Raw genomic sequence first — 25,860 nt, 5'->3', positions numbered from 1 at the left:
TTTGTTGAAGTAAGTCATGATGGTAGCAGCAGAGTGAATTCAGAAATCTACAGAAATATTCTGTCTGCCAATTTACAGAGAAATGTATCCAATTTAATTGGCAGGGTGTAGTTCTAAAAAAAAAAAATAAAGCTGGAAGGAGAGATGAATGGGCCTTTGCACCCGAGTGCACATTGGGGCTGCCCTGTTAAGGAGTGTATCACGATGTAAAACATGTAATTTCCTGTTGGCAGTGGGTGGTGCTATGACTATAACTGAATATTGGCACGGAGATGTCCTCAGGCCAGGATTTGTATCAAATATGTGAAGTTTGGTACAGATGGACATTGTATGTTTGAGTTATAACAACTTCCTTTTCACCGGTTCTGATGCGTTTGCAAAGTTTCGTATGTTTGGGCCCTAATAAATGCAAATCATTTCGGAAAATAAAAATAATAATAACAATGATAATAAAATAGTAATAATAATAATAATAATAATAATAATAATAATAATAATAATAACAAAGATAATAAAATAGTAATAATAATAATAATAATAACAATAAAACATATAGCTGCAAGCAGCAATACCAGGGTCAAGTCAATTATTGGCACCAAGAGCAGCAAAAGAAGCTTTGTACCATGTTTTTGGTTAGAGCCCGATGAAGAGTATATGAGTAGTTAGAAAAAGTCAACTTTGAATCATAAAAAATATTTATTTAAAAAATAACTAAAAAGAGCTGCTTCTTAGGAATTTGAAAGTATGTGGTGCTGTTCTGAAACTGCTCAGGTAGCATCTGGGCAGGATGGTTATCATGTGGGAAAGCATTCAAGAGTTATAAGCCAAAAAAGTTGTTTTTGCTATCTCCTGACCAGTAGGGGGCAGTGTGCCAAAACTCTGCAGGTAATCTCAGAGCCTAATGTTGATGACATCTACCAAGTTTTGTCACAATCCCTCAAAGCATTGCAGAGATACAGACTCACAGTTAAATTTTGTGTGTTCTTCAAATTCGTTGAAGAGCCATTCAAAATGGTATGGTTTATCAAAATTCTGTGAAAATTTTTTTGTCAGGCCTGCACCTAGATGATGCAAATCGGACAAATGGCCTAGGAAGAATTCAAAAATTTATATTTTCAAAACATTTAAAAATAGCAGACAGGAAGTTTGCTCGACCATCAGCAAATTTTTATAACATAAAAATATCATTGTTCTTGGCATGAACCATGGAATCTATCAAGATCAGTCCCCTGACAGTAGGCAAAAGGAGTCAATAGCTATTAGCATTTTTTAAAAAAGCATTATAATTTTTGACCACAAGGTAGCACTGTCCCGAAACGTTTTGAGTCCCTTCAGAGCATCATCCGAAAGACACATACAGAGGTTTGTAATGATATGCCAAGTAGTTCCTTAAATACAGCATTTTATGACTAAATTCAAAATGGCGGACATCCAAAATGGCCGACAAAAGAATCTAATGAGACCAGTTTAATAATTTTAGGACAAACTGTTCAAAAGTTATAAGCAAAAATGTGCTTTTTTCATATCTCGTGACCACTTGGTGGTGCTGTTCCGAAAGAATGGAGAACTCAGGGCGTAATGCTGATGACACATACCAAGTTTCCTCACAATCCTTCAAAGTGTTAAGGAGATATACCCTCACGTCCATTTTGGGATGCTTGCCATCGAATTCATTGAAGCGCCATTTGAAAACAGCATAGTTTATCAAAATACTGTGAGTATCTTTTTGTCATGAGTGCCTCGAGATGATGTAGGCCAAATATTGTGCAAATCAGACAAACGGCCTAAAAAAGAATTTTTTTCAGAAAATTCAAAATGAAAAAACGTTCATGACAGAAAATGCTGTCATAGGGTGCAATCGAATAAAAAATTTGGACAGTTGGTGGCGCTAGAGGGATTGAGGTAGAGACTCCAAATTTGCTATATTCACAGCTCAGACTATCCTCTATCAGTGTGCCAAATTTCATGACTTTCCCTCAAGTGGTTCTATGGAATGCTATACGCTTCCTGAGTAGAATAATAATAAGAACAACAAGAATAGGTAAACTAACAGAAATGTCCCTTCGCCCCTTTGGGGCTTGACCGCTAATAATAATAATAGAATTAATCCTAAAGAAAACAATAGGGCCTTCGCACTTTCAGTGCTTGGGCCCTTATAAATGGAGCAGATCCAATAGGGCCTCACACCATCGGTACTCGGGCCCTGAAAAGTGGTGTACTATTAATCACCCAAACCCACCCAACCCCCGCATCATAAAATATTGACAGAAGATAAGTCAGCATGTTTGTTTTGTCTAACTAAGTATCATTAGCCTGATTAATGTCTTTAAAAGCATTGATGATATAATTTGTCATTCTTTTCATCTCTGTCAGTGTTTAAAGTTGGAAAAAATAGGTGCTGCATATCGGCAATGTATAGCCTATGTATATTAGGGCTGGGTATTGTTGTCTACCTCATATACTGTACGTATTAAAATAGATCACAATATCGCACAAAGCATCATACCCTTTTCACATATTACATCAAGATTGTTACTGCCCAATACCAATTCTGATAGAATAAAATTTTATTACATGTAACATTTTATTACATTTTATTACATTTACATGTAATAAAATTGCAAATTTAATTAAATGACAATTGACACCAATTAGGGAAAAGCATAAGCCAGTAATATCAATACAGATTTTTAAATATTTATTTGTAACTTTGCCAGCACAATATATCAATGTGAATATTTAACAATGGTTACGTATGTAACCGCTGTTCTATGAATTTCGGATGACCGCCAGAGGTGGTGCTTTTCAGCACCTGGATGTCCATCACGTGTAAGTGCAGGTCGAGTGTTTATATCAACAAAGTCACCTGTGACCTGGGTGACGTGTGCCTTTTGCCCCCATACTAAAGACACGTTCACCGTGTCTTTAGTATGGAAATGACCTCTTGGCAATCTTCTCGCAAATCTTCCGAGTTGACTGCTGAGCTCTGGCGGTCATCCGAAATTCATAGGACCGCGGTTACATACGTAACCATCGTTCTATTCCATTTCTACTGACCGCTTTCTGCACCTGGATGCGTAATACCAACAAGGTCCCGAGGAAGTTCTATGTGCCCCTTAACAACGGCTGTGAAGCTGGGGAAAAAATGGCTGTAGCCACTGGGTTGTGCGAGATCACATTCACCCTATAAAATCTTGCAAATGTGCACGTTGATGCCCATGACGCAGCTGCACAATTATCTAAAAGAGGGACCCCTCGTAGGGCTGCCCATGAAGTAGACACACTCCTGGTTGAGGGACTTCGAACCTGAGGAGGGATCCGGAGACCCCTGCCCTTATAGGCATAAACGATAGCATCTACAATCCATTTTGACAGACACTGCTTGGACAAAGCCTGACCTCGTCTATGCCCCGTTTGGCAGACAAACAGTGAATCTGACTGCCGGAATTCGGCAGTCGTTTGGATATAACACTTTAGTGCTTGCACTGGGCACCACAGGCTTGCACTCAACCCCTGCTCATCCTCCTGACTTGGGGGCTCAAAAGCTGACAGACTGAGGGGCTGGTTCATATAAGATGAAGAAAAGGTCTTTGGGAGAAATTAAGGGTTCGGCCATAAAGTTACCTCTGTGTTCCCAGAACTCCAGTGTAGGCACTCTCGGCTTACTGATAAGACATGCAACTCACCTACTCATCTAGCCAATGCCATGGCTAAGAGGAAAGCTGTTTTCATAGACAGCCACCACAATTCTGACCTCTCTAGATGTTCAAATGGGGGCTGACACAGTGCCTCTAATATGAGAGGCAAGTCCCAAGAGTATACTGGGTTACTCCTCACAGGGAGGCACCAAGGCTCCCTGTACAGTAATCTGTGTAATATTGGGAACCACACCCTCCCTGGCCATTTGGGGGTTACTAGTAGCACCTTGTGAATGCCCCCAAGGATCCTGTCTAGGGAGGGCAGTATCAACGGTAGTGAAAGCATACAGCAGTCAATTTGGCCACGCATGGGCCAGTGCATCTTGGCCCAAGGGGCTTGTTGGTTCCCCCAGTGAAAACCAAAAGGGACAGTGTGTCGTTGACATTGAGGTGAAATGCTCCATCTCTGCCCTGCCATATCTGTGCCAGATCGGTTGCACTACTTCGGGTTGCAGCTTCCATTCGCCAGGGTGGGGGCTGTGCCGGGATAGGAAATCTGTAGCTATGTTTTGATTGCCTAGCAAGTACATTGCCATCAGGCTTAATAGGTGAGGATGGGCCCATAATAACAGCTGTTGAGCCAGCCTCAAGGACTGTTTGGTCCTGGTGCTCCCCTAGTGGTTTATATGGTAGACCACAGATGTGTTGTCTGTTCTTATCCTTATAAGAACAGACTTATGTCTATCTAATGTCCTTACATTCCTTCCTACCAGCACTGGAAGGAAATGTTTGATGGTGAGCCGCACTGCCTGTTGCTCCAACACATTTATGAGTTGTTCCTGCTGCCAAGGACTCCACTGGCCTCTGACTGCCTGCATTGCCATACAGCTCCCCAGCCTGCCAGGGAGGCATCTACTTCTTTGCGAGAAGGTATGGCCCCTAAGGGAACCCCTTGAGTAAAATATGCTTTTCTCCTCCATGGGCGCAGACACCTTAGGCAACTGGCAGTGACTCTGACCAGCTTGTGCCTGTGTTGAGTGGGATGTAAGCCGAGGTCATTCAGCCAGACCTGGAGAGGCCATAATGTCAGAAGGCCTAAAGGGACCACCGATGAGGCTGCTGTGAGCATACCTAGCAGTCTCAGAAATGCTTTGAGGGCCAGAGCCCTGCCTCTTCTGAAGTGACTGAGCTGGAAGACTTGCCGTTGAGAGGGGCTAGCCATCATCAACCATGAGTCAAACTTGGTGCTAATAAATACTATTGGCTTACTGGGCATCAGAGAGCTCTTTCCATAATTCACTGTAAGCCCTAGCATAGTAACATGGGAGACCAGCAATGCTGATTACCCGAGGGCATCTACCTTTGACTGGGAACATATCAAACAGTCGTCCAGGTACGGGAAAATTCACTTTCCCCCAGCCTGTAATGGAGCCAGTGCTGCTGCTACACACCTGTAGAAGACCCTTGGCGCCAGTGAGATCCCGAACGGGAACACACAAAACTGGTAAGCCCTTTCCTCGAAGGCGAAACTGAGGAATTGCCTGTGCTGGGGTGCAATTGGAATGTGAAAATATGCGTCTTTCAGGTTGATGGTTGTAAACCAATAGTTCTGCCTGATGCCTTGCAGCACATCCACTGTACATAGCATGTGGAACTTGAAAACCTTGAGGTGTGTGTTCAGAGGTCTTAAATCCAGTATGTGGTAAAATCTGCAGTCTTTCTTTGCGATAATAAAATAAATGGAATAGAATCCACTGTTCTGTAAAGTGCTGTTTAATTGCTCGATCGCACCCTTCTTCAGGAGAACCCAGACTTCCTGGAATAGGGCCAGAGCCTTGTTTGTGTCCTTGACTAAGGTAATTTTGACTCCCTGGAACCTCGGTGGTCTACGTCTGAATTGAATGTTGTAGCCCTGTGACAGGGTTGATACAACCCAGGGTTTGATATAAGCGCTTCCCAGCATCTGAGCTGCTGGCTGGTGAAACACCCGACCGTGGGAGTGGTACAGTTATTGTCTACCCCTTCCCCCTTTATAATTTCTGGAGGGGCGATGGCCCGAAGTCTGGCCTTACTGTGCTAAGTGAGGGGGCTGGATGGAGTTGGCTGATGAAACCTCTCTGGGATTTGTGCTCTTGGCTGGGTAATCGGCTGTGGTATGTACTGAGCTATATTTGTTGCCCTAGTGGGTCTCTGTCTAGCGGGATGTTCACGACGCAGACTAGCAAACTGTTGTCTGGCCTGTGTAACCTGTAGGCTGCGATCCAGGGCTTGCTGTGCCCAAACAGTTCCCCAGGGAAAACAGGAAGAGGTCAGAGGGCTCTCCTGCAGGGTTCAAAAAGTGGAGAGTGGGCCAGCCACATCGGGCGAGGATTAATGAAGACATTAGCCTCCCCAACTCCCTGGTCATATAAAGAGGTGTCACTCAGGCTTTGGGCAGAAGGGTCAACCTCTGAAGCCTGCAATGTCTGGGACAGGGACAGAATAAGGTGTGACATGGAATTCCCAATATGTCCCATACGTGCTGCTGTGTCATAGCTTCTCACAATGAAGTCATCTGTCAACTGGCACTGTGGCCGGGGGCAGTGTGCATCGGGCCGAAGTGCTTCATCGGGCGATAGCACAAGGGTGGCAACAGTCAGCTCTATATTGGGCATGCGGTCCAGGCCATGGTTGGATGCATCCAACATATTAGTTAGTGCTCTACAGTCTGTCGGTAGGTGAGAGAAATATCTGGGGTCTGCCCAGCACCTCTGCAGCTCCTCAATATATGGAGCTGAGGGTGAGACACAGAGAGCTGCAGACTGCAAGGTTTTCCTGAAAAAAGCGCTCTGAGGAGTCACCTGGACAGGTGCTGTATCTAACCCCAGACATGCCAAGGCCATTTTTACCAAAGGCCTGACTTATGTCTGACTGGTCTCCGAGCCTTTCAGTGTACTGTGGCTCGTCCCCTGCGAATTGGGATGAGATGAATGGGAGCTCTCACCCGCCCCCTCCTCATCATAACCTCCCCCGATAACTAGGCTCTCCGAGGTCTTAGTGGAGAGTGCATCCTCCTCCTGGGCCTCAAAGGCTGGTGACAGTATTAGTGGCAGCACCCTGGGAGGAGACTACAGTGCAGCTGCAGCGGGACCACTAGCAGTCTGTGCACTGGGTGGTTGCAGATTAAGGAGGAGAGACTTAATCTCTGCAAACTCAGAAGCCAAGGTGTCTACCTTCTGGGCTAGGGGGTCTACCTTTCTGCGTTTCCTCTTACCAGGGGGCCCCCGCGAATCAGTCTTACAGTGCTTATAAGAGCTAGGAGACATGGCCTGTGTAGGATGCGGTTGAGTGCCCAACCTGCCCTCCAGCTGGGCCAGTCTGGCTGCCCATGCTGATAAGCTCATGGAGCTGCAATTCATGCATGCCATCTCAGTCAATCCCTCTCTTAAGTGGTCAACCCCCAGGCAAGAGGGACATCACTCATGGCCATCCTCTAGTTCCAGAGGGGCCAGGCAATCAATACCTGTCATAAACATGGGTACCAGCAGTAATTACTATCCACGTGGTTTTCTGCGTGTGACTACTTTGCCAGGTGGTAATTGAGCACAAAAAGGAGAAATATGTACACTTTGACGTATCTCTGCAAATAATCCACAAACTAAATCACAGGGACGAAAAACAATCACTCGTTTTGATCACCCCCTTCAGGGTGCGTTGTGTAGCCTCTCCTACCACAATGAGTCAATTATGAGAATTAAACAATAACAATATTGGGGAATGATCCCTCTATGATCACTATGAACTGTGATGCAATATGGTGCAGTTAAGAGTGAACACGCTCACACTATAGTCAATAATTAAACAAATTCATGAACTAAATCACAGGGATGAAAAACACTTAAATGAAGCCCAATTGCGGTGCGTTGCTTACAGACAGCGCGCTTTCAAAAAATTAAACAACCAAAATCGTGGGGAATAACTCCACGATATGTATAAACAGAAAACTATGGGAGGGGATTCCAACCCGACCTCAAGTATTTAGTGTTGTATCAGCATTAAAGCGAGAAACACCAAACTGATCACGAACTGTAAACTGCCGATTGCCGATTTAGAGCGTGCCCGCTCCTAAACGGTGTTGATAGCAGAGTTCACTTACGTCTTGTTGGACAGAGTACTATCAGAACTTAAATAATCACAAAAAAGGCTAACCGCAGTCTTTGGAGGACGAAAGTTCGTAGCTCCAACCCTACTTCAGGTTACAAGACTAATAGCAGTGCCTGCACTCCTGAAACCTGCTTACCAACGTGTGAAGATAACAAGAGGTCGTTTACGGGGTGAATGTGCCTTTATTACTGGGGCAAAAGGCACACGTCACCCAGGTCACAGGGCACTTGATATAAACACAGGGGACTGTTGATATAAACACCCGACCTGCACGTAAACGTGATGGGCATCCAGCTGCTGAAAACACCATCTCTGGCAGTCAGTAGAAATGAAATAGAACTACAGATTACTTGTTAATCAGTTGGGGAAAAAGATAAGGCCATAAAGGAAATGTGGTGAGAAAGACCTTAATTTAACTGTAGAGTAAATTGAATGAAGGGCATTGCAAAACAGCTAAAGGGAAATACAGAGAAAAAACTTTGCTAAAATGGCCATAAGAAGATTCCAACTCATGAGCCTTCCAAGAGGAGGACTATAACGTGGAAGTGCTTTTCTGAATCGCTTCAATTCATTGCCTGATTTTTGTAAAGCCAATATTAAAATCTGTACTACAATATTATAAATGAATCCCGATTAAAGCAACACAAGAGAAACAGTGAATAGTGAATCATGAGTTCAGTATCTCTCTTGAGCAGGAACAGAAGAGAGTAGAATCATTTCTGGTATGTACCCCTGAGCACTAAGTACACTTCAAGCCCTCTTCATGCACTTTTATTCATTTTACCTGACTGCTTGAGCGGGACAATGTCTTCAGTCGTTGACGGAAGTGACAACGGTTAACTGCGGTTGTTGGGGGTGGGGGAATATGGCACTTAATTAATCTCAAAACCCGCACACATAAACACCAGGTGCATGCATGTGATATGTGCACAGAACAGTATCCGCGAGCGGAAAACCATCCTCTCAAGGGAGCATTTCTGCTTCGTGTGCACAAATGAGGTCCCGTGAGCACGGGCTGTGACGAGTGCTTGCTCAACCCTCTCTATTCTTAGCTGTACTGCTGTGATAAAAGCCCATATAGCATTAACTATATATTGTCAGTGTGGGTCACAGAGTTGTTTGAGATAAACGTTAAGGGTTAGCCAGCTAGCTTTAGCAAACTTCAGTAACGTGAGGCCTGTGGCCTCTTTTGCAAGGTGATATTAGCTTTTCTAACATCAAGTATTTAGCTAACTAGCTATATTATAGTGCATACAGTAAATGGAATCAGTACCTTCAAACAAGCGAGGAAGTGTTGAGTAGTTGCGAAGGAGTAAAGAAGGTAGATTGAGCACGTGGCAGTGACGAGCAGAAATGCTCCCTCACAAGGATGGTTTTCCATGCACGGATACTGTTCTCTGAGCTCATATCATGTCTACATTCCTGGTTTTTATGTGACTGGGTTTTAGACTAATTAAACGCCATTGGGGAATTCAAATAAAAATGCACCAATTATACCAAAGAATAGCGAGTTTCACAAAAAAACACAGGATACAGTTAAAGGGGAAGCTAACACAAGAGTAGATTAGCGACTTCTGAAGCAGCAAAACAAATTGGTATACCGAGGGTATATTGATCCTTAGAAGTTGTTATACGCAAACAGCCCTGGGGAAAAGTAAGCATACGGCATATTCGTGCGTATTGCCCTGAATACACCACTGATGCAGCAAGACAATGACACAACAAAGGACATCAGGGGAAAAAAGTTGAAAGTTTAGACTAGTCAAGTCAATCACTAGACCTTAACCTAAGTAAGCATGCATTTCAATTCCTGAAGAGGAGACTGAAGGGAGAAACCCCCAAAAGAAGCAACAACTGAAAGAAGCTGTGGTACAAGCCTGGAAAAGCAACACAAAAGAAGAATGTAACAGTTTGGTGAAATCAGTGGGTCACTGGATTGATGCAGTCATTGCAAGCAAGAGATATGCAAATAAACATTAAGCATTATTTTCTTTCATTACTTTAAGTCTATACTTAAATGGATAGTTCACCCAAAAACTTAAATTCTGTCATCAATTACTCACCCTCATGTTGTTCCAAACCCATAAGATGCTCGTTCATCTTCAGAACACAAACAAAGATATTTTTTAATGAAACCAAGGTGACCTCTGTCTTTCCACTGACAGTCCATGTAACCAAAAATGTCAAGCTCCAAAAAGTTCATAAAGGCATAGCAAAAGCAATCTATGTGACTCCAATGGTTTAATCTCAGTTTTATGAAGCGATATGTATGCTTAGTGTGCAAAAACACTAAAATTAAGTCTTTATTCACAAAATATCTTCACTTCCACATAAATCGGCAACAATATTATTCACAACGCATACATGTTGTTTTGACGCAAGAGTGGATGTTCTCACAATATAAATGGACCAAGAAGTGCTGCACTGATTACAGCAAAGGAAGATGGACACTGTATGTAAGCTTAGTTCATTACATTCTAAGTTGATTTTGCTTTGTTTTGGTTTATTCACAAAATATATTCACTTCCACATAGATCTCAGACGCATGTTCATGAGAGAACCACAACGCATGCATGTTGTGTTGATGAGAAAGCGGACATTTTCGCAGTACAACTGGACCCAGAACCACTACACTGTTTACAGCAGAGGAAGAGGAATGCTGTATGAAAGCTTCGTTCATTATATTTTGAAAAAAAAAAAAACAAGACCTAAAGCAAAATCAACTTACAATGTAACGAATGAAGCTTGCATAGAGCGTCCCTCTTCCTCTGCTGTAAACAGTGCAGCGTTTCCGGGTCCGCTCTCGTGTTAACACAACACACATGCGTTGTGGTTCCCTCATGAACGCGGGTAGGAGATCTATGTGGAAGTGAAGCTATTTTGTGAATAAAGACTTAATTTTAGTTTTTTTGCATTCATATCGCTTCATGAAATTGGGATTAAACCACTGTCACATGGATTACTTTTATAATGCCTTTATGAACTTTTTGGAGCTTGAAAATTTTAGATACATGGACTGTCAGTGGAGGGACAGAAATCTCCCAGGTTTCATTAAAAATATCTTCATTTGTGCTCCGAAGATGAACAAACGTCTTATGGGTTTGGAACAGCATGAGGGTTAGTAATTGATTACAGAATTTAAATTGTAAGACTTTAAGTCCTATATTTTTGCTCACATAAAACTGGGTAATCTATGTTTTGATTTTAAAACCCAAATATCTTCAGTGTATAGCAAAAACAAAAGAATTGGCCTTGCTGTTACAAAACTTTTGAAGAGAACTATATGTCATGAAACCATAAATTAGTTCTGGTACAAATTGTTGCCATCAGAGTTCACATAATTAGCAATTAAAGTGTCACATGATCTCAATATAAATATACCTGCAACAAGAAGAAAACAGTTTTTCCTCACTATAAGGAAATGTGTCGAAATTATTGTCAGTGATAATCACACATATGCTACAGTTGGAGCACAGAGGTTAGACTGAAAATGCACTGAAGAGCTCAACAATACAAATACTACTAGAACTCCTCGAGGAGCTTATGGGACACAGAAAGGACCCATAGAAGGTCCTATATCATGTCATAAAGCTTAAGCAGAAAGTTTTGTTCACCCTGGAATAGTCAACTGTTACAAGGTATGTTTCCCAATATAGCACTGGTTTGAGGCCTTTTATATATAATAATCTGTTCAAAGAGTTCAAATTGCTCAGAGAATAAGGAACAATAACACAGGCTTCAGAAATAAGGAGACAGGTTAAATGGGAATGGTTAAACGAGACACACAGGCATCTCCAATTAAAAAAATATTAAGGTTAATTACTCAAACGAAAATCAAACTTTCTCCAGTAAGCCAAACATGAAAGAGCTGTGAGAATACCAGTATACACCAATACTCATTGACAGGTGGAAACAACAAATGTGTGCAGCTTGTTCAGCAGGGGTGTGAGTGCTATAATATATATATTATATTCATATATTCATATATTCATGTAATAAAAGAACAGTATGGAATAGAAGTCTGATCCTTATTTGCTCAGCAATATCCTGACAAACCTAAAGCTTGCTTTAGAGTGAAGTCACAAATCATCATTACAAACTCATGCTAAAATGTAAGATGCTTCCAATATTTTTAATATTCTGGTGGCTTTTGAGCTCAGTGAGAATGGTCCTCTTCTGGAGCAGCTAAACATGAGGGTAATGAACTGGTCACCCACACATGTTGGGAGTCAAACCCACATTTAGTTTCCAAAAATTACCTGGAACAGCAGATGAAGAAGTTGTGTGTATTGTTAGATTGTCTAAAACTACACTGCAGAAAGAAGACCGCAGCTGCCTCACAGCTCTTGGGTCCTGGTTTGATCCTGAGCTTAGGGTACAGTCTGTGTTTCGCATGTTCTCCCTGTGTTTGCATCAGTTTTCAGAAACAAAGTTGCACTGCTGAACAGCCAGGACCACATGCTACCTCCCTATGTCTCTGGCTCCCGCCAGTTGAATTGTGCTAGCGGAGCTAGAAAGCTATGGTTTGACTGCTTATATATATATTTAAAAAATCGTCTGTCTTTGTTCAGTACTCTAACTCTAACCTGAGTATAAATTACATTGATAACTGGTGAAGGAGTTTGTGAGGGAAATCAAATACTACACCAGTTTGTGTTTGGCAGAAGGACAACGTCCTCGGTTTATTATTGACTATTGAAAATTCAGACTGATGACTAGGTCTGATTGCCACTACTTGTCCAGAACCCTTGAACGCTACCAGTGATTTTATAACCTGGACCAGGGGAAGACATTATCAATGGTTTATTGTAATGTGTTCAATATACCTGACAGCTCTGTGGAGTTCAACAATTTCAGGTTATTCACTTAGAAGTGTGGCATTTCAGTGTAGCATGGAAGAGACAATCCCCATGATGAATGCTGGTCCACCTAAGCAACATGTGTTATGCAAGATCATTTGAGAAACATTAAAGAGAGACTGTCAGTAATGTTCAGGGGTTTTAGGTATTTTAGAGTGAAGGGTGCGTCCATTAAAGTGTGATCTTTTCGTATTAAAGGTGTGCTTTCTTGATCAGTCAGCGTCAGGAGAACGACTGTTAATAGATCTCACAAAACTAGAGATCAGGACTGTGCTGAAGTGAGTGCCTGGAACACTGAAAAATTAGACATGTGCTTGGGTTATGCCCACAGTTAAGCATAAAATATTGCATATTTAGTCATGTCAATCTACATAAGATAAGTCTACCATGGATGTCAAGCCTGAAAATTATGGTCTCATAAAGGGAAAAGCGACCATGATAAGCAGACATCAGAAAAAAAAAAAGAAAAAAAAAAAGAAAATTGGCATACACACAAATGATTTTCCTATTGTATTTACTAAAATTACATTTCATCTACAGCCAAATGTTTAATGCCACTGGGGATTGTGACAAGTACAAAAATATTCACAAAGTCTAACATGTAACACAGTGCATAGTGATACAATTTTGCAAATATATATCTACAGCATATTAGTTTAAAGCAAATATACTCAATCGATAGTTTACTTGTGGTGTATGGTCTGGTCTGTAATAGAAGTAGAAAATTCCTTCCAGAATTCCACTAATAAGCTTATGCGCACATCATTTAGCTGTTGGATTGTTATTTTCTGGATGTTGGTAACACCTTACAGCTTATAGGAGTAGAGCATAAAGTGTACATTAAGAACTGATTGTCCTTATTGTTGGTACTTCTGTTTTTTTCTTTATTATTAATATGAATTCTAGTGCCTTTCCCAAAGTCTTGCCAGAACAGTCTCTGGAACTTCCATGATGCTGCTCAGGATAAGGTGGAAAATGAATGAAAGAATGTTTGTATATTATTATCATTATTACTAGAGCTACAACAACTAATCGATAAAATCAATAATAATCGATAATTAAAATAATCAACAACAAGTTTCATTGTCGATTAGTTGGGTCTGTGACGTCACTGCGGAGAACCTCCGTCAGTGATGTCACTTCACAATGGTGAAAAACACATTTCTATGAATAAAACACATCTGAAAAACAGCAGAGGTCACAGAGTGAGCTGCCGCGGGAAAAGCGTACAATCCAGGTTGTCCAAAATATGAGAATGTTGTATAAGTGCTTCAAACAAACTCATAAGTGTATTAATGTGGCTTGTCATGTCAGATGTTGCAACAGATGCGTGTGCTGTTTAATGTGTTCCAGACATGTTTTCTTCAGCACAGAAATTACACTGTTATGTTTATATCCTTATCTGTAAATGTTAGAAATTCATGCCAGTATTTCTATTTTATATAAAAGCTCGTCCTGACAGCAAGTGAGTCTCCATTAAACTTCACTGAGCACAAGTCCATGTATGCGTGTCCATCAAACAGCATGCAATAGAAAGGAAGCACAATAACTGACTAAAATATTAATTTTCATCAAATAAGTTGTTTGATGCTATATTTAGAAACAAAAGTAATTGTGTTTTTTTTATGAGAGCAGTAACTTTAATGGGGTTATAACATGTAATTGTATATAAATGTAAGAAGTGTCATAGATTTATAGAATAAAGTAACATGTCGCTGTGTTCAATTGAGTGAATGTGTGTTACAGCTGAACCTATAACCTCTTACCAGTTAACACTTAGTTTGTGCTTTTGTTTTACTTTTTGAGCATTTTAATATTGTGATTTAACTTCTGCTTTAAATCAGTTGGGTTTATTTGTTTTCAAAATATAATGTTATTATTTTTTTGAATCCTTTGCACAATGTATAGCATAGCCCACACAGATACAATATCTCACATAAGTGAGTACACCCCTCACATTTTTGTAATTATTTGATTATATCTTTTCATGTGACAACACTGAAGAAATGAAACTTTGCTACAATGTAAAGTAGTGAATGTACAGCTTGTGTAACAGGGTAAATTTGCTGTCCCCTCAAAATAACTCAACACACAGCCATTAATGTCTAAACCGCTGGCAACAAAAGTTTGGACACCCCTAAGTGAAAATGTCCAAATTGGGCCCAAAGTGTCAATATTTTGTGTGGCCACCATTATTTTCCAGCACTGCCTTAACCCTCTTGGGCATGGAGTTCACCAGAGCTTCACAGGTTGCCACTGGAGTCTTCTTCCACTCCACCATGATGACATTACAGAGCTGGTGGATGTTAGAGACCTTGTGCTCTTCCACTTTCTGTTTGGAAGGTGGAAGAGTTGAGTTATTTTGAGGGAACAGCAAATTTACACTGTTACACAAACTGTACACTCACTACTTTACATTATAGCAAAGTGTCATTTCTTCAGTGTTGTCACATGAAAACATATAATCAAATATTTACAAAAATGTGAGGGGTGTACTCACTTTTATGAGATACTGTACATTTAATACCTTTTTCATACCCTTCAATTTGCACAGTGTTTGAAGGACAACATTGGGCAGCATGTAAAATAAAGTTGTGTTTTTTTTTAATACAGAAAATAAAAATTGGACCTTTAATCCAACTAACTGATTAGTTGAATAAATAATCAACAGATTAATCGATTATCAAAATAATCGTTAGTTGCAGCCCTAATTATGACCACTGGCATGACTTATGTCATACTGTACTATATACAGTCCTACCAATAAAGCTATTTGCAAGTAAATTTAAATTAACTGAGTGTATTAGAAAGATCGATTAGTACTAATCCACTGAAGAATGTGGATGACACATGAGCTCTAGTGGTCACTCAAGCCAAAGATACAGACCAGGATTAGGACAAGCAACAACTGTGTGGGTGTCATAGGGAGAAAAAGAGATAGAATGACCATAAAATATCTGAAGTATATGAGAGGTGTTGCAGTGAGATTTGTGCAACTGTGTGAGCTGAAATTCCTTTGGAAGTACAAAAGGGAGGTCCTTCTCTAAGTCTCACATGTTTACTAATGGTTCAGTGAATCTCTTGTATTAACTGAACAATGAAAATGTAAAAGAGTGGGCAGAAAGAAGAAGAATACTTTCTTACCATACATGGAGTTGCTCTGAATGGATGCCACAAGAAGTACCAGGGCAATGAGTGTAGACAGTGGGAATGACGAAAATGCCATGTTCACTTGCAAAAATTCTCTCATCCGTCTGTCCGTTATGCTGAAACCTTGTAAAACCTGAAGATGCAAAAAAGTTTCACTGAAAACTCACTGAAAGTCTACCTATACAAACGGAACAGGGAAGACACACAACCAACACTAATTAGCTAATTAAGTTTGCTGGTGCAAGTTGTTGGTGCATTCTTTTATACACACACACATTTTGACATATTCATGCACTGCCTCAGAGATTCCATCGATCTGCATGTGTCACTCGCTGTGTGTGAGGTGACACAGCGATCGAATTTCAGTGCAGAAAACATGACAAAGCCTAAACTAAAAACAGAGAGAGTTGGAAACTGTTTCTTTCAACAGATATTAAAAAGTGCAGCAATTTAAAAACCCTCATGTAAACCCTAGATAAAGTAGGTCCTAATGGTAGCTTTCTATCAGTGGACAATTCCTGATCCTCATCAACCAATGTGCTCATGTTTACAGGAAATAAAACAAAATGGAAAATATGGGACATAGAGCAGGACAGAATATTAATGTTTAAAAAACATTAAATTGATTTTTTTTTTTAAATCACATGGAATATTATAAAGAGCATAAGAGACTGATATATTGTTTTATGTCTTATATTGTAAAGCATGTGGTTAGTAGACATCTGTGAATTGATTTTGACAAAGTTCCTCCATTTGGGTTGGAATGAAAGGGTATGAAGTCAGTAGAAAGGTCTCTTTAGTGTCCTAAGTTATGGTAACTGTGACCTTAATTGCCTACCGCCTGTAAACTGTTTGTGTCTTAAGGACTGTTCCACAGGTGCATGTGCAATAATTGTTTATGGTTCACTAAACAAGCATGAAAAACTTTATTTAAACACTTTCTGATAAAGATCTGTAAAGCTTATTTGGATTTTTAAAATGATCTTTAAAATACGGTCTCCTGAAAAAGGGACATTTCTTTTTCTGCTGGAGTCAAAACACATAGTGCATCGCAGCTTGTGATATATATATATATATATATATATATATATATATATATATATATATATATATATATATATATATGTACACAGTATCTCACAAAAGCGAGTACAACCCTCACATTTTTGTAAATATTTGATTATATCTTTTAAAATGACAACACTGATAAAATGACACTTTGCTACAGTGTAAAGTAGTGAGTGTACAGCTTGTGTAACAGTGTAAATTTGCTGTCCCCTCAAAATAACTCAACACACAACCATTAATGTCTAAACCACTGGCAACAAAAGTGAGCACACCCCTAAGTGAAAATGTCCAAATTGGGCCCAAAGTGTCAATATTTTGTGTGGCCACCATTATTTTCCAGCACTGCCTTAACCCTCTTGGGCATGGAGTTCACCAGAGATTCACAGGTTGCCACTGGAGTCCTCTTCCACTCCTCCATGATGACATCACGGAGCTGGTGGATGTTAGAGACCTTGTGCTCCTCCACCTTCCGTTTGAGGATGCCCCACAGATGCTCCATAGGGTTTAGTCCATCACCTTCACTATCAGCTTCTTTAGCAAGGGAGTGGTCATCTTGGAGGTGTGTTTAGGTTCGTTATCATGCTGGAATACTGCCCTGCGGCCAAGTCTCTGAAGGGTGAGGATCATGCTCTGCTTCAGTATGTCACAGTACATGTTGGCATTCATGGTTCCCTCAATGAACTGTAGCTCCCCAGACCATGACTCTCCCACCACCATGCTTGACTGTAGGCAAGACACACTTGTCTTGTACTCCTCACCTGGTTGCCGCCACACACGCTTGACACCATCTGAACCAAATAAGTTTATCTTGGTCTCATCAGACCACAGGACATGATTCCAGTAATCCATGTCCTTACTCTGCTTGTCTTCAGCAATCTGTTTGTGGGCTTTCTTGGGCATCATCTTTAGAAGAGGCTTCCTTCTGGGATGACAGCCATGCAGAACAATTTGATGCAGTGTGCGGCATATGGTCTGAGCACTGACTCCCCACCCCTTCAATCTCTACAGCAATGCTGGCAGCACTCATACGTCTATTTCCCAAAGACAACCTCTGGATATGACGTTGAGTATGTGCACTCAATTTCTTTGGGCGACCATGGCAAGGCTTGATCTGAGTGGAACCTGTCCTGTTAAACCACTGTATCGTCTTGGCCACTGTGCTGCAGCTCAGTGTCAGGGTCTTGGCAATCTTCTTATAGCCTAGGCCATCTTTATGTAGAGCAGCAATTATTTTTTTCAGATCCTCAGAGAGTTCTTTGCCATGAGGTGCCATGTTGAACTTCCAGTGACCACTATGAGGGAGTATGAGAGCGATGACACCAAATTTAACACACCTGCTCCCCATTCACACCTGAGACCTTCTAACACTAAGTCATATGACACCGGGGAGGGAAAATGGCTAATTGGGCCCAATTTGGGCATTTTCACTTAGGGGTGTACTCACTTTTGTTGCCAGCGGTTTAGACATTAATGGCTGTGTGTTGAGTTATTTTGAGGGGACAGCAACTTTACACTGCTATACAAGCTGTACACTCACTACTTTACATTGTAGCAAAGTGTCATTTCTTCAGTGTTGTCATTTTAAAAGATATAATCAAATATTTACAAAAATGTGAGGGGTGTACAAACTTTTGTGAGATACTGTATATACATATATATATGTATATATATATATATATATATATATATACATATATACACACACACACACACATATATATATATATATATATATATATATATGTGTGTGTGTGTGTGTGTGTATATATGTATATATATATATATATATACATATATATATGTATATACAGTATCTCACAAAAGTTTGTACACGTACATGTATATATATATATATATATATATACATATATACACACACACACACACATATATACACACACACACACACACATATATATATATATATATATATATATATATATATATATATATATATATATATATATATGTATGTATATATATGTATGTATATATGTGTGTGTGTGTGTGTGTGTGTATATGTATATAGGTACTCGATCTTAAAAATATTTTGTTCTGAAGGAATATGATTAAATGTTTGGGATGTTTATGTTGTAGACAAAAATATAATTTATTATATATATTATATTATTATATTATTATGTATTAGATATTAATTTCTTTCATGAGAAAACTAACATTTTATTTACAATTAAAGAAAAAAATTCATATCACACCAAATCAGTGATTACATTTCCCATCCTGCACGGTGGCCTACAAACATGGCTGCCATAGACTGCAATTCCCAGAACACTCTCACACACACACACACACACACACACACACACACACACACACACACACACACACACACACACACACACACAGAGAACACTCACACTCATTCTAATCACTTACACCTGCTTCCATTCACAGTACTCACAACCATGCTATAAAAGAGACTTTGTGAACATTAAGACTTTGCGAAATATTACATTCACTTGCCTAGTCTCTGTCATATTTCCAAGCCTTATCTCGTGTTTGCTTTTCTGGTTATCAACTTTGTTTACCCTGTTGACCTCAATTCTCCGCTCTGCCTTGTTTAGCCTGTCTTCCTGATCGCTTGACCCTAGCCTGCCTTGGACTATGTTTTCTCCCTGATCCTTTGTACTCCTTATTGTTTGAACAAACTGCCATACCTGCACTTGCTTCTGTCCTACGCCTACATTATGTGGCAATGGCATGGAGCGAAATATTCCGAAAAGCAGCCAATAAGTGTCCATCATAGGTGGGAACTCCTTTAATACTGTTTACAAAGCATCTCAGGATTCCTCAAGAAATTAGTTGAGAAAATGCCAAGAATACATTTCTGGAAATTCTAGGCAAAAAAGGTAAAAAAATGCTAAAATACTAAATTATTTTGATTTATTTTGGATTTTTTATCACAACCTAATTCCCATAGTTCCATTTGTGTTATTCCAGAGTTTTGATGACTTTATTGTTATTCTAAAATGTAGGTAAAAAAATAAATAAAAAATAATGACTGTGTCTAAACTTTTGACTGGTAATGTATATACTAGAGATACACCGATATATCGGCCGATACAGATGGTTGGCCGATAAAGGCAATTTTTCACGCTATCAGCCATCGGCTGCTGCAGCAGTGAAGCAGAAGTTTTGGTGTCAAGTCGAAAAATAATTTGCCACGGTGCTTTCACTGCTCGCACTGAATTAAAGGGCCAGTACACCGTTGAAAGATTTAAATGAAGATGAGTTGAGAAGTATATATTGCACAGAAAAATACATTTGTAGATACTGTATATTATATATTATAATATTTTTGTATTTCATATACAGTTAATGTTAATATATATAAAGGTTTATATTATATTTTACCAGTTTGTTGTTCAATGATAAAGTAGAAATGCTTTTGTTTGTGGTGAGTGAATGTGAGCCTAACAGGAGGTTTTTAGACTACAGTCAATTAATTCTGTTAATATGAATTAATAACATTCAGTAAGTTAAGAAATCTTATTTTAATCTTCAGAATTTAGTTAATGTGTTAATGTTCATTTGAGTAATGTGTTTTCTGTTTATGAGACCAGTTACTGTGAAACAACTTGTTGAGAACTTGGAGAGAATAAAGTTTTTATTTGGATTTCTTTAAGAATTGTGGAATTAAGTATTATTAATTTAAAGAAGGCATAAAAGGCAGAACTATCGGTATTGGCCAATATCACTCTGAATAATCAGCTATCGGAATCGGCTGAGAAATTTAGTATCGGTGCATCTCTAGTGTGTATGTGTGTATATATACACACACACACACACACACAAACAACCTGATACAACCTGCCTAATATTGTGCAGGTCCCCTTGTGCTGCCAACAGCTCTGACCCATCAAAGCAGTGTGGCAGGGCACATTATCCTGCTAAAAGAAGCCACCGGTATTTGGGAATACCATTGCTATGAAGGGGTGCATTTGGTCTGCAACAGTGTTTAGGTAGGTGGTCCATGTCAATGTAACATCCACGTGAATGCTATGACCCAAGGTTTCCCAGCAGAACATGCCCAGAGCATCACACTGTCTCTGCTGGCTTGCCTACTTCCCATTATGCATCCTGGTGTCATCTCTTCCCCAGGTAAGCAACACACATGTACCCGGTCATCCACATGATTCATTCATGAGATTAGGCCACCTTCTTCCAGTGAACCATAATCCAGTTTTGATGCTCATTCAGCAGTGGACAGGGGTCAGCATGGGCATTATGACTGCAGCAAGATTCGATGCACTGCGTTATGACACCTTTATACATAAAACCGTTGGGCAGGTGCCAAGTCCTGCTGGAAAAGGAAATCAGCATCTCCATAAATCTTGGAAGCAGGAAGTGCTCTAAAATCTCCTGGTAGATGGCTGCATTGACTCACGACTTGAGAAAACACAGAGGACCAACACCAGCAGATGACATGGCACCCCAAATCATCACTGACTGTGGAAACTTCACATTGGACTTCAAGCAACTTGGATTCTGTGCCTCTCGACTCTTCCTCCAGACTCTTGGACCTTGATTTACAAATGAATTGCAAAATTTACTTTCATCTGAGAATAGATTGTGGTTGTGTGTACTGAACCAGACTGAGAGATTAAAGGCTCAGGAAACCTTTGGAGGTGTTTTGAGTTAATTAGCTGATAAGAGCTCTTCTCAGGTTGACATTTCTGTATTATAAATTCTTTATTCTAATATTTTGAAATACTGGATTTTAAATTTCCATGAGCTGTAAGCCATAATCATCAAGCCATTATTGTCTAAACCGCTGGCAACAAAAGTGAATACACCCCTAAGTGCAAATGTCCAAATTGGGCCCAATTAGCCATTTTCCCTCCCCAGTGTCATGTGACTTGTTAGTGTTACAAGGTCTCAGGTGTGAATTGGGAGCAGGTGTGTTAAATTTGGTGTCATCGCTTTCACACTCCCTCATACTGGTCACTGGAAGTTCAACATGGCACCTCATGGCAAAGAACTCTCTGAGGATCTGAAAAAAAGAATTGTTGCTCTACATAAAGATGGCCTAAGCTATAAGAAGATTGCCGAGACCCTGACACTGAGCTGCAGCATGGTGGCCAAGACCATACAGCAGTGTAACAGGACAGGTTCCCTCAGAACAGGCCTCGCCATGGTCGACCAAAGAAGTTGAATGCATGTGCTCAGCGTCATATCCAGAGGTTGTCTTTGGGAAATAGACATATGAGTGCTGCCATTATTGCTGCAGAGTTTGAAGGGGTGGGGGCTCAGCCTGTCAGTGCTGAGACCATACGCCGGACACTGCATCAAATTGGTCTGCATGGCTGTCGTCCCAGAAGGAAGCCTCATCTAAAGATGAAAGAAAGCCCACAAACAGTTTGCTGAAGACAAGCAGACTAAGGACATAGATTACCGGAACCATGTCCTGTGGTCTGATGAGACCAAGATAAACTTATTTGGTTCAGATGGTGTCAAGCGTGTGTGGCAGCAACCAGGTGAGGAGTCCAAAGACAAGTGTGTCTTGCCTACAGTCAAGCATGGTGGTAGGAGTGTCATAGTGAGCTACAGTTCATTGAGGGAACCATGAATTCCAACATGTAATGTGACATACTGAAGCAGAGCATGATCCCCTCCCTTCGGAGACTGGGCCACAGGGCAGTATTCCAGCATGATAACGAACCCAAATACACCTCCAAGATGATCACTGCCTTGCTAAAGAAGCTGAGGGTGAAGGTGATGGACTAAACCCTATTAAGCATCTGTGGGGCATCCTCAAACGGAAGGTGGAGGAGTACAAGGTCTCTAAGATGCACCAGCTCCGTGATGTCGTCATGGAGGAGTGGAAGAGGACTCCAGTGGCAACCTGTGAAGCTCTGGTGAACTCCATGCTCAAGAGGGTTAAGGCAGTGCTGGAAAATAATGGTGGCCACAAAAAATATTGACACTTTGGGCCCAATTTGGACATTTTCACTTAGGGGTGTACTCACTTTTGTTGCCAGCGGTTTAGACATTAATGGCTGTGTGTTGAGTTATTTTGAGGGGACAGCAAATTTACCCTGTTATACAAGCTGTACACTCACTACTTTACATTGTGTCAAAGAGTCATTTCTTCAGTGTTGTTACATTAAAAGATATAATCAAATATTTACAAAAATGTGAGGGGTGTACTCACTTTTGTGAGATACTGTACATATATACACGCACACACACACACACACACAGGTGCATCTCAAAAAATTATATATATATATATATATATATATATATATATATATATATATAGATATATAGATATATAGATAGATAGATAGATAGTAGCATTGTTGAGTTAGTACAGAAAAATACTCTAATACATGGTACTCTCAGACTGCTCCAAGTCACTCTGGAAAGTCTGAAATATCAATTCATGGTTCAGCGCTTTCCAACAGTTTTTTTTTGGACTTATATATTATGTCATCATAGACTTATGCTTCAACTTTAAGCAATACTTGAATATGGCATACTACCTAAATTTGTATTGACCTGCCACTTGCAACCACCAGAATAATCCAAGCAGAGGAGAAAGGTGCAACTAACTTTACAAATTCTTCTGAGTTCATCAAAAAGCAACCACAAGATTAATCTGTACATCTGTTAACTACAGTGCTGTGAAAAAGTATTTGCCCCATCCTGATTTCTTCTATTTTTGTGTATATCTCATACTAAATTGTTTCAGAAAATAAAACAAAATCTAAGATAAAACAAAGGCAACCTGAGTAAACACAAAGGTGTTGGGACTCCAAAGGACCACAGTGAATTATCTCTAAATGGAAAAGCTTAAAACCATGGTTATTATAATTTTAAAAATATTGCTAGTTTTAATTTTTATTTCATTTTGTATTTTGGTTGCATTTCAGTTAGTTTTAATGGTGTTTAATGGTGCATTTAATGGTGCAGTTTGATTTCGTTTTTATTTTTCGAAAATCATTAATTTTTGTTTGCATTTAGTTTTAGTATCATTTTAGTTTTTAATATCATGGTAATCATACTTTTAAAAAATCCCATGGGCTCAGTTTTTTTCCTACCTATTAATTTCACCATTAGCGGTCCTATCGGTATAGATTTGGTTTGAACATTGGGGGGTTGAATTGAAGTGTGAATGGGTATGCTTCCTGGTATTTATTTTTTAAAATTAAATTTAAAAAATACATAAATTGAAAAAAATCAGCTGTGTTATATCAGGTTCATTACATAATTTCCCTCTGCTTATCTATCTTTCTATATGTCTACCCACCCACCCATCCATATATCTGCCTGAACTATCTATCATCCACAATCATTTATGATCAAATGATTGTTTCATTAAAACAAATTTCCACAGTGCACAATAACAGTCCAAATGAATGCACACTGTAACTGACTAAAACTTATACACATCATTTATTGTGAGATTTTAACATGCCACTATAGAGCACAATGTGAACGCGACGTCCAGTGTGCACAACCTTGGTGTTGATAATAACGAGAACTATTAAAATAAAATTTAGCTAACATAACACAAGGCTAACCTGTTATAGTGATAGTTATGGTTAAACTGCAATTAATTAGCTAGCTGGCTACAATATACTTGGAGTGTTGTTAAATAGATTACACCACATTATCCTACTTCCTTCTGAGTACATATTCATTTTTTTTTTTACTCTCTGATACAATACTCTGATGCAGTACAAAATAGATTGCTGGGCAGCACTTTTCTTCATCTTCAAAGCTACCTGTGCCCTCTTCCAGTCGAATGACAGTAATCGAGCATTGTGTTGCGAGGCAGTAGTTGGGCGATACAAACTTGTGCAACTGAGGAGGGCTCTTGGTATTTTGGATTTATTATTTCAAATTATCAATTGACTTGGAACACCAATAATGTTACAAAATAAATTGCTTCTCCATATATTTTAGTTGATCATGGTATAAATATTGGGGGGTTGTAATTGCTAGTTCTGATAACCTCCCACCCCCCTCCAGCCCCAGGGAAACTATGCCACTGAGCGCTCCACTGCTCCTAAATCGCTGCTGCACCAAGTAGTTCTAATACACATTACTCTGCCATCTACTGGTCAATTATGATTGTGTTTTAATTTATTTATTAATTTTCATATGATTCATTTACATGTGATTCATTTACATGTGATTAATTTACCTTTTCTCTTTTCTCCTCCCTTCCCTTTCCCAAATATTTCATTGAGAAGAAGAAAAAAAAACAAAAACAAAAAAACAAAGGAAAACTAAATTAAAAGTACCAAAACCCCACTCAATTATGATTTGGCAACATTGATGGATCCACTCCATTCGTGACTCAGTTTAGTTTTCATTTATTTGAAAACACATATTTGTATTTTTCTTTCAGTTAACAAAAATAAAATTTTCACTTATAGTTTTAGTTTTCGTTAGTGATAATAAGCTTGCTCGGCACAGTAGTGAAACTTCCCAGAAGTGGCCGACCTTCCAAAATTACTCCAAGAGCACAGCAACAACTCATCCAGCAAGTCACAAAAGAGCCAAGGACAACATCAGGGAACCTTCAGGCCTCTCTTGCATCAATAAAGGTCATTGTTCATGACTCCATTAACAGACACTGGGCAAAAATGGCATCCATGGAAGAGTGGCGAGGTAAAATCCACTGCTAACCCAGAAGAACATTAAGGCTCCTCTGAATTTTGGCAAAAAATCTCTTTTTTGAGAGAATGTTCTATGGATTGATGAGTTGAAAGTGGAACTGTTTGGAAGATAGGGGTGCCGTTACATCTGGAGTAAACCAAACACAGAATTCCACAAAAAGAACATCATACCTACAGTCAAGCATGGTGGTGGAAGTGTGATGGTGTGGTGATGCTTTGCTGCTTCAGGGCCTGGGCATCTTGCAATAATAGAGGGAAACATGAATTCTGCTCTTTACCAGAAAACCATAAAGGAGAATGTGCAGTCTTCAGTCCATAAAGTGAAGCTCAAGCACAACTGGATTATGC

At 39.7% G+C, this 25,860-nt stretch overlaps 1 protein-coding gene across 4 annotated transcripts in view; it reads right to left on the bottom strand.

Moving 5' to 3' along the window:
- The window catches only part of cadm3 (cell adhesion molecule 3), a 203,011-nt gene that overhangs the window by 169,496 nt on the left and 7,655 nt on the right, over positions 1–25,860 (bottom strand). For all 4 annotated transcript variants that reach the window (XM_053688579.1, XM_053688581.1, XM_053688580.1 and 1 more), the window contains exon 2: positions 15,785–15,923. In XM_053688579.1, the coding sequence (XP_053544554.1) occupies positions 15,785–15,890 (106 nt within the window). In that variant the 5' untranslated portion in view covers positions 15,891–15,923. The remainder of the gene's footprint in view (positions 1–15,784; positions 15,924–25,860) is intronic.

The sequence above is a fragment of the Ictalurus punctatus genome, chromosome 20, assembly GCF_001660625.3.
Source record: "Ictalurus punctatus breed USDA103 chromosome 20, Coco_2.0, whole genome shotgun sequence".
NCBI classification, from domain to species: Eukaryota; Metazoa; Chordata; class Actinopteri; order Siluriformes; family Ictaluridae; genus Ictalurus; species Ictalurus punctatus.
The sequence above is the reverse complement of the archived record's forward strand: the minus strand, read 5'-3'. Positions and strand labels throughout refer to the sequence as shown.